Here is a 9897-nt window from a genome sequence, read left to right as displayed (position 1 = left end):
ACTGCTAATCGATAACTAAATCTTTAATGTGACGTTTAATTGTATAATAGATTCAATTCTAATGAAAATGATGCAGAGCTATCATATATAAATATTAGAGAGAATTTAAGATATTTTCATTATATATCAAATAAGGTATAATAAGATAATATATCAATCATTAGATACCAATTGTTAATTCAATAATAAATAAATAATAATAAATAATAAAATTTCATTAAATCAAACAAAAGGCATTAAAATAAAATTGTTAATATTCGATTTTTTTGTTTTGTATAAGCTAGATTTTTATCTTCATGTTTATAAATAATTTTCATATGCATTGTCAAATTTAAAAGAATAAAATTATAAGAAACTTTTATATTAAAAAAAAAGGTAATATATTTGTATATCGCACATTATGTATAGAAAATAAATAGGAACAATCATATATACATATTAGTAATAGAAAATTCAGATAAAAAATAATACAACATACACCATCTGCAGCACGTAGCGCGCGTTAACTATCTTCTTCTCTCAGGTGATAAGTTATGTCATTAAAGTGATGACATAATGCTGGTAATAAAAAAAGCTAAGCGGGGAATTAAACAGGGGAATTAAAAATGTTTTAGAGCCAATTTCTGATTTTAGAGAAAAATTTCAACAAAAATAAGACTCATTGCATATATATAATTACAAGAGAAAATAATTATAAATAATCATTATATTTTTTTCAAATTTTAAACTATTATATTTTAGTGTATATTATCCGCATTATTATTTTATTTAATTCTATATAGGAGAGGAGCTGATCGATCTCTCTACCTGAAGTCAGTTGCGATTAGCCATTCAAACCGTGAGGCTCAATCATTCATCCCAATTGATTCCGGCGCGCTACATATATACGTGCGTACGTGACACACGTGCGTATATACATATCTCGCGGTGTAAAGTGGCTCTTTATTAAATTCACGTGTGTCTCGTCTATCGGTTTCGTGCTGCCGCGTAAAGAGTCGTCTGCCAAGACGACTCGGTACGACGGGGCAAGGCAGGGCAGAGTAAAGAAGAGAGAACCTCAGGTAATGGCGTGTCGCGTGGTGAGCATCCTTCCGGCAAGCGTCCTTCCGGTCGAAAGTAGCAAAAGCAACAATAACCAGCGGCTGATCGCCGCTCACGGCAGCAGCTGAGAGGAACGTCATCACATCGCGTAAGGCCAACGGACCACCGGCCCGGCGAAGATGTTCGCATGCGGTAGAACCATTGGCCGATTGCCTACTAGACTCACGCATGCAAATCGGCTCTATCAACCTGTAAAATACATCGGTACGTATCGACACGGATGGTATAGATGCGTTTCTTCATTCTTGCCTGTTCTTCCATATTCTTGATTTGCATTTTCCTAGCATCGGCTTTGAAAGAGCGATCTTGTTTCCCGCCTACTTTGCAATTTCCCACTCTTGAGAAAATTATATCTATTTTTCTGTATATTGTCTATATCGTATTTGTAAGTTCAGGTGCATCCTTACGATAATTATATGTCCAGATCGATGAGGCTATGTTTACAATTTACACAGCGTATCCAATCTCAAACGGCGACATAACCTATAAAAGCATGCTTTCTTATAGATGAATCTTCTGTCTTACATATTTTAAATATACTTTACAAGCTTTCTCAAAATAATAAATGATTAACATTATACTATATTTTGTGGATTATATTTATTATCATCTTTAATTTACTTTTTATAAAGAATTATAATAAATATTATTTTTTGTTGATAATATTTCCTTTATTAATATTTCCTCAATAACTTACTAAAAATATTTGCAGGTATTGTAAATATTAGTAACTTACGCTATAGTAGCGATGCAAGCAATAAAAAATCTCAAAAGCCACAAGGCACCACTATCAAGCCAGAGGAATGCATGCCTGAATCTAGATATTCCAAGCCACAGAAGGATGTTCCTGTCTGTGAAACAGGACCTTGCCCAATGGTACAAGACTGCAAGTTAAATGGAGAGCAAAAACAATCAAGTGAAAAAGGTTCAGACTTTGGCAAAACTGGAAAATATCAATTTCGCTATTGGCATCTATTTGCTGCCTTGCTTGTAACAGGAGTTGCAACATACAAGGTAGCATATCATAAAAAATTTTAAACTAATATTGCTTAATTTTAATCTTTTTTTTTACTATATAACTTTTTAAATATATTTTTAATATTTTCTTATCTAATTTTTAGGTATCTTCATCATCTTGGTGGAAAAGTGAAGAAAATCAACGAAAGGGTAAACCTAAACGTAAGTTAAATTAAAAATTATTTTGATATCCTACAAATGACAGAAATGTGTTATGTATATGTCATTTATGCCTTTGTCTTTCACACAGAAAAGAAAGAAGGCAGAAAGAGATTTAAAGAGAAAATAAAAGTTCCAGAAGATTCCAGAATGATACCTCATGAAGTTCCTTATCTATTAATAGGTGGAGGAACAGCTGCATTTTCAGCATTTAGATCAATTAAATCTAGAGATCCCAAAGCTAAGGTATATATTAGACAGTATAAATTTAAATTCCTTCTTTTTCTGATTTAAACAAATAAAAATTTTTGTTTAGGTTCTAGTTATAGCACAAGAAGATGAATTTCCATACATGAGGCCACCATTATCCAAAGAACTTTGGTTCAACACAGATAAAGAAGCAACTGCACAATTACGTTTTAATCAATGGAATGGAACTCAAAGAAGGTAAATTTTTTAATCTTGACTACATAATCTTTCAGCAATATTATTAATGCAATGATTATATTTCTTTTCATATTTATACAAAATTTTTACATTTATTTCATAGTATATTTTACGAACCACAAGAATTCTATACAAATGTTACACATCTCGTGGAATCTGATAAAGGTGGAGTTGCTGTAGCCATGGGTTGGGCAGTAACGAAAATTGATGCTATAAATAAAACTGTAATTCTCGAAGATGGTCACAAAATAAAATACGACAAGTGTCTCATTGCAACCGGTAGATTTCAATTGAAAAAAGTTTAAATCAATTTTTTTTAATTGAATTTTTCATAAAACTATTTTTACAGGTGCATCACCGAAGAACTTGCCGCTATTCGAATCTATTGAAAAAGAATTAAAAGATAAGATTACAACATTTAGAACAAAAAATGATTTTCTCAATTTGGACGAAACTGTTTCTAATCCTAAGTGCAAAAATATTGTGATCATTGGTGGTGGATTTCTCGGTTCGGAACTCGCCTGCGCGCTCGCTAGAAATTGTATGTTTCTTATTTATTAATAGAATAATCAATATATTTTTAAAAATATTTTATGGATAACAAAATATTGCTTTTTATTGTAGATAAATTTAAAAAGGTTATCCAAATTTTTAAAGAGAAATTCATAATGGCAGAAATATTACCAGAATATTTAAGTGAATGGACTACTAAAAAGGTTGAAGCAGAAAATGTTCATCCTATACCTAGCACAACAGTTGAAGATTATAAATATAAACTCGGTCAATTGTCCCTCGTTCTGTCTGATGGTCAGACTGTATGTAATTTAAAAATTTTATATATTTTTAGCATGATTAATCAAGTATCTTTATTTAACAAATTAATTAATTTTTTTTTTTATGAAAAGATTGATGCTGATCAAGTGATAGTAGCGATAGGTGTTGAACCAAATACGAATTTAGCAACAACCTCGTATTTAGAAACAGATCCTGAAATAGGAGGATTTCTTGTTAATGCTGAATTAGAAGCAAGAAGTAATCTTTGGGTTGCTGGAGACGCAGCATGTTTCTATGATATTAAATTTGGTAGAAGAAGAGTTGAACATCATGATCATGCGGTCACTACTGGAAGATTAGCTGGTGAAAATATGACTGGTGCAGGTAATTCTGCAAATTCGCAAATAGTTCTGAAATATTAAAGTGCAAAAATTAAGTGTGATATCGTAAATGTAATTCTTATAGGTAAACCTTTCGTGCATCAATCAATGTTTTGGTCAGACTTGGGGCCAGATGTAGGATATGAAGCAATAGGTATTGTAGATTCAACTTTGCCAACTGTAGGAGTCTTTGCAAAAGCAACAGAAACAAACATGATTAACAATTCTAGTGAAGTAAGTAATCTAAAATATGCAATAAAGTCGAATATATATTTTGTAAGACAAAACTATTTTTATTGTGTGCGTTTACCTTTATATTTTGTTTCTCTTTTTAAAACAAGGAACAAAAGACAAATACTAAGGAATTACAATGTAATGTACAGTCAAAGTCATCAGTGACAGAAATCATGAAGGATCCAGAAAATGAAAAGAATGATACATCTGGAGATAATGCAACCTCAGTCCAGAAACCTACAAAGCACGAAAATTTTGAGAAAGGTGTCGTTTTCTATCTACGAGATGATGTTGTAGTAGGAATAGTGCTGTGGAATATCTTTAACCGAATGTCGATTGCCAGACGAGTAAGTCTGAAATTTGTTTTCATTAATTTTGTTTCTGTGTATTGCTTTGTTATAATTTATTTTAAATATTTGTTTTATCTGAATATATACATTTTATTTATATTGAAGTTAATCAAGATTATAACATAATTTGAGTAAGTTGAAAATATTTTTATATTGTAGGTTCTTGCAGCGGATACAAAGTATGAGGATTTAAATGAAGTAGCGAAATTATTTATGATTCATGAAGATTGATTGTTTGATTAACATGAATGAATGACAATATAGTAAGAGATTTTATCGCATGTAAAAAAAATATCCGAATTCCAGTATAAGATAATTGGAAAACTCCTGACCGACTATTTGCTGAACTTTGCAGGTATGCGAATTATGAGTGCCAGTGCTATTTTATGTTGTATACATGGAGATTTCTAAATATAGTAAATATATACACAAAACGTTCCCAAACACGTAAAAAGGACGTGTTTCATTAACTATTGCTAACTAAAAGTATTTATACACATGGAAAAATAAAAAAGACAATTTTATTAATTATATACAATGCAACATCAATTGTTATTTGTTATATAGTTACATCATTTTACTGATATATAATTTAAACTTAAAGAATCTATATAAAATATTTTCATTTGCAGCATAAAGTTTATTGTTTATGTTCTATTAATGTATATATGCATATTTTTCTTTTTCTTATTTTTTTAAGATATCAAGATGATAAGATGGATATAAGACATTGAATATATTTATATTTCATCTTCTGAATTTAGATTTTTAGTCATTGCCGGTAAAACCCGATTTCTATATCGTTGCCCCAAATTATCCATGTATGAAATATAATTATGACAACGATATTCGTCCAATATCTGTGTGTGAAGATATATTTAGCACAAGTTATTTAATGACATTAAATATAAATAATTTTATAAATTTGATATATTTCGCAAGTACGTACCATATTTTCTGGCCACATCTTTCTGTTTGTAAAATCCTCCAGCAAATTATCTCGGCAGTATTGCAAAAGTGATATGCAATAATATACCATATAATCGGGAGGATACAAAATGCAAATTGCAAAAAAATGAACTATTTCGCTCCATGGAAGAATTCCCCAGAAGCATTGCGATATCATCCTATTGGATATCATCCACCAGTTCACACCACAAACATCCTTATCATTTAAAAATCAGAATATTATGATTTTCTTTTACATGATTAAATTTTTTCAATGGGACAAAAAATTCAATCACCTTTAAACCGTATTTAATATTTGGAAACTCGATATTAACCATGGCTTCTAAAACTTGCATAAAAGTGAATTGCGAACTAGTATTTTCATTATTTCTTTCGTCAATAACTCTGCCCAATTTTGGCCAGAGGAGCAATGTCGATGGAAATTGAATTAATTGTATGATAAATGTTTTGCATCTGTAATAATTTATTGCTGATGTACTAATCAAGAGCAAAAGATATTGGGCAATAGAACGAGATGACTTAATGGCAGAATGGCCTAATAAGAGAACTTGGGTTAAAGTCCTAGATATAAATATAATATATAAGCCATAAATGTCTTAATATTTTTTCTTTACTCTAAAAATCTACATTAATTATCGCATTATATGATAATAGGTCGATGATGAAAAAGAACTATCTCGAGACGGGTCAGTAATAAAAAGAGATCATTGACTCGGTGAAAACCAAGTTTTCAATCTGAGACCTGCCAATGATGATACATGACTAGCTTGAGTTAATCGTTATTGATAGTAGTTTAGAAATTAAAATTTTGTTTGATCGATTATATTGTAGTTTTTTTGTAATTAAGATATTACGAAGAGATTTATCGATTAAACATAAAGATACTACTAGACTATACCGGAAAATAAAACACTGTCAAAAGATTGATTCGCGGTCAGCTGAGGCTTCAATTTTTATTATTAATAACTCTCTTTTTTTAATGAAAAATAGATTATTTGAAGTTAACATCAAATGATGTATTACATACTTATCTAAATCTCCATCACAAATAATGAATACTGTTGCCAAGAACCAGTCGAAACCTTCGAATCTGTTCAGTTTATTGTATCGTATAAATATGTAGGCAGAATGAATGAATTGTTTCAAATTTTTCTGATTATCATTATTGTTCTTTAAAATCTGCCGTTGTTCCGCGTAATTCAAAGCAATATTAATTGCATATATATCTTCTGGGAGCCAGTAATCTGCATCATATGTTATATTCTCCTGCCAATCAAATTCTTCTACCCAATCTGCAGTTGGGATAGCTTTGTGCATTTGGCTCAATAAATTCGTCATTGTTGAATTCTAAGATAAAAATTATTTTTTACTACTATAAGTCCAGTCATATCATAATTAAATTACATACTTTAAATTTTATTTGCTCACCTTCATTGGACATCGCGAAGTTTTATAAGCTGCCCTAACTTGCGATACCCAACCAATATCTAACAATCCGGGCCTTTCTTCCTGGAGCATATCATTTAGTTCTGAATCATATTCCATAACTGGAAACTCTATCATATCTGCATATATCCTAGGAGGTGGAAATTCCGAAAAAAGTTCATATTCTTCCAATGGTACATTGTGTTGCTTTCTATTGTATATCGTATAATACGATTTCAATAAAATATTATGTCGTAAAAAACTGGAATTGTCAATTATGTATTCTTTTGTTAGCTTTGATTTTTCATTATCATCGTTCTCTACCATAGTCTGCTCGTAATCAGTTTCATCATCGACTTGTTCGTTGAGAATTTCAATTACTATCGTGCTCTCTTTCTGAATATTTAACAACGCTATCTAGAAATAATATTTATTATTATATACAATTATAATTACATTTTTATCACGTGTCAAACATATTACCTGAAAGTTTAACGAATTTATTAAATAAACACAAATATCTATGTTCCAAATTACTGTATTCAACGATAGAAGACTCAAGTGATGGTAACGAGAATTTTCATTTAACGCAGTCTGCAATAATTCAGATAAATTCGAAGGATAATCCTTTTCTTCGTTGTTATCTAATTCACTGTCACTCGTCATAAACGCAGCGAAACCTATATCATCAATCACATATTTAAAAAAATATATATATGAAAAATATTGCAACAGCTGCTTTTGAAATATTTACAATTAAAATTGAGCGAAAATAATGTAAGTATATGTAGAAATTCGTCGACGTTTTTTTTGTCCCATGGATCATAAAAACATCTAGGATCTTCCGCGTTTGCGCAAATTTGCGATAACAAAGTCGACAGGACATGGGGCCCGAGATCCGCGAGCACGTTGTAGCCCAGATCGAAATAACCAGCAGACGAGATGAAGCTGACTATATCGGTGGAACTCCAGGTCGCTCTTAGAGGAACGATTAATCCGCGAATTAGTTCCTCAAATACCAATTTCTCCTTGACGAGCGCTTGCAAGCCGAGTGGTATCGATACCATTTTTAGTAAAACCTTTTTAACAGCGCTATAATAAAATTTTAGAAATTTAAGTCAATTTAGAAATTTAGAAATACAAAAATTAATATTTTTTTATTACTTATCAAGTTGTTGAATTTTATTCTCGTTTTCAATGCCGCATTTGTTTAATTTTTTGTAAAAATTTGCAACAGCTGGATAAAATTGCGTTTCTATCTGCTCCTGCGTAGCTTCGTAAACATCATAAATAACGCCGAATAATTTCTCTAACAAATTAAATATGCTAAGAACACATTCTGTATCCATTATGGAAAATGGTTGTTTTAATAAATTCGACGCATACTGTATTACGATCGCAACTGGGCATTTTGATGATACGTTTTCAAAATTTGTTGTAGAATGCTCCTTACAATGCGTAGTCAAAAATACCGGTCCGTCGATCGTATCCACCATGTGAGAAATAATATTCAATATGTGTGGCCAAATTTTTATATCGTTTTCAGGAAGAGACGTCAAATGACATAACGCGACATGATAAAATTCAGCATTGTACAATACTTCTGATACATTGAGTACATTTTGCAGAGCACTACAGGAAGTATTGTATACCCCACTTGATGCTTCCGCTGCTAATTTATTTAGGGAATTCAATAATTCTATTAGGAAATCAGCGATATCAAATGGCATTTTCAATAAACTCTCTGTGAACAATGTTTTGCTTGCCTTGTAGCTACAAAGTTGCGAAAAGAAAACCAAACAATGCAGATAGGTTGTAGTTTCTATCGTATTCCCAGGAATACACAGCTCGTTTCCCTCATCTCCAATAGATGCTGACAGGGAATAAGGTGTTTCTTTCAGACCGTTCATGACACATTCGACAACGTTCTGCAGAAACGTCGGAGACTTGGTCAAAGCGGCGACGAAAATTTTTCTGGTAGAAAAGCTATGTAGCCATCTCTTGCTCCATTTGGCCTGAGGCTCTAACACCGAGATAATATTCAACATATTTAAGGTTTTAGGTTGCAATTTATTGCCAAAACTATGCGTACTGAGAAATATTATAAATTGTTCAATTATTTCTTCTATAGTCTTGTCGCTGTGCCTAGTGTTCTTTAACATCTGTTTTTGACATTGAATTATCAGATACATTATATAGAACAGTTTCTCGTGCAAGAAGAATTTGAAATTAATTCCGGAGATTAGAGTAGGCAGAGTCTCGCGCATCTTTTGCGAATGATATTGCGCATTGAACGCGCCTAATAAATTGCCATATATGCTATGCAATTGCGGGAAATTGAGTAACTTTGCGTGTATTTGCATACTAGCTTCGAATATGGCTCTGCTATCGTCCGTGAGACCGTCCAGCAAGGTTTTCTGGAGAACGTCCCATTGCGAATTGTTGTTTATATTGGACAATTCAATTTTTAATAAAATTTCATAACCGGCCAGTCTCACGTGTACTGGTTTATCGCGACTGATTCTATCGATAATACAATTGTATTTTTCACCATTTTCTTGCGGGGAAGTCCAATCGTCCGATGTAAGATCACTAGTAAAGGAAAGTGATGATTGCGATCGCGATACCGCGGATGAAGGTTTTATTACTATATATTGCTCGGCAATTGCCTTCTTCATAGAACTTAATAAAGTGGCCATGTCTTTCGAACGCGTGAGCTTGTAAGCGATATTGTTCGGCTCTTGCTCCTTATCTATAGCACTTTGTATTGTTTTCCCAAATTCCTTCTTTAAGCATTTCCTTAGCCATTTATGAAGATCCGGTGGTATATCTTTTTCCATATCTATTTATCTAAACACTAATATTACTCAAGTAAAATTAAGCAAGTGCAAGAAAACGTGCACGTGTCTCTTAAGTTTCTATAGTTTTGACATTTGTTGCCATAGTAACCAGCATACTTATAGTATATGAAAGACACACACACACACACACACACACACACACACATATATATATATATACATGTGCATATATATGAAAGA

The 9897-nt window shown here is 31.7% G+C and overlaps 2 protein-coding genes across 4 annotated transcripts; one reads left to right on the top strand and one right to left on the bottom strand.

Annotated features, from left to right (window-relative positions):
- The first annotated feature begins 803 nt into the window (after nt 1–803).
- On the top strand, nt 804–5393 carry LOC126848661 (apoptosis-inducing factor 1, mitochondrial). Of its 3 annotated transcripts, XM_050589704.1 has the most exons (13): nt 804–1305; nt 1814–2115; nt 2223–2280; nt 2369–2523; nt 2594–2724; nt 2828–3003; nt 3074–3265; nt 3349–3539; nt 3630–3882; nt 3964–4112; nt 4220–4459; nt 4622–4725; nt 4818–5393. In XM_050589704.1, exons 1-12 carry the CDS (start codon nt 1221–1223, stop codon nt 4691–4693), a joined length of 2004 nt encoding a protein of 667 aa, XP_050445661.1. In that variant the 5' UTR covers nt 804–1220; the 3' UTR covers nt 4694–4725; nt 4818–5393. The 3 variants fall into 3 exon arrangements, with proteins under 3 accessions (XP_050445661.1, XP_050445662.1, XP_050445660.1); XM_050589705.1 differs by having other exon boundaries at nt 4262–4459; nt 4622–5393; XM_050589703.1 differs by having other exon boundaries at nt 4622–5393.
- LOC126848677 (protein broad-minded-like) lies at nt 4964–9831 on the bottom strand. The gene is made up of 8 exons (XM_050589732.1): nt 8021–9831; nt 7611–7948; nt 7340–7536; nt 6860–7273; nt 6459–6778; nt 5707–5884; nt 5412–5627; nt 4964–5322 (listed from the first exon to the last, which is right to left on the bottom strand). The coding sequence occupies exons 1-8, from the start codon at nt 9694–9696 to the stop codon at nt 5203–5205; spliced, it is 3459 nt and encodes a 1152-aa protein (XP_050445689.1). The 5' UTR covers nt 9697–9831; the 3' UTR covers nt 4964–5202.
- Nucleotides 9832–9897: the final 66 nt, after the last annotated feature.

This window comes from Cataglyphis hispanica, chromosome 4 (genome assembly GCF_021464435.1).
Source record: "Cataglyphis hispanica isolate Lineage 1 chromosome 4, ULB_Chis1_1.0, whole genome shotgun sequence".
Taxonomy (NCBI): Eukaryota; Metazoa; Arthropoda; class Insecta; order Hymenoptera; family Formicidae; genus Cataglyphis; species Cataglyphis hispanica.
The sequence above is the reverse complement of the archived record's forward strand: the minus strand, read 5'-3'. Positions and strand labels throughout refer to the sequence as shown.

What these genes read in the sequence shown, in the direction of transcription:
- LOC126848661 (XM_050589704.1), top strand. Translation starts at nt 1,221, where the DNA reads ATGTTCGCATGCGGTAGAACCATTGGCCGATTGCCTACTAGACTCACG. An exon ending in ACGAAAGGGTAAACCTAAAC is followed by an intron (nt 2,281 to 2,368) that starts GTAAGTTAAATT and finishes TCTTTCACACAG; the next exon opens with AAAAGAAAGAAGGCAGAAAG. An exon ending in TTCTGTCTGATGGTCAGACT is followed by an intron (nt 3,540 to 3,629) that starts GTATGTAATTTA and finishes TTTTATGAAAAG; the next exon opens with ATTGATGCTGATCAAGTGAT.
- LOC126848677 (XM_050589732.1), bottom strand. Translation starts at nt 9,696, where the DNA reads ATGGAAAAAGATATACCACCGGATCTTCATAAATGGCTAAGGAAATGC. An exon ending in AAAATTCAACAACTTGATAA is followed by an intron (nt 7,949 to 8,020) that starts GTAATAAAAAAA and finishes ATTTTATTATAG; the next exon opens with CGCTGTTAAAAAGGTTTTAC. An exon ending in AGATGTGGCCAGAAAATATG is followed by an intron (nt 5,323 to 5,411) that starts GTACGTACTTGC and finishes CTTCACACACAG; the next exon opens with ATATTGGACGAATATCGTTG.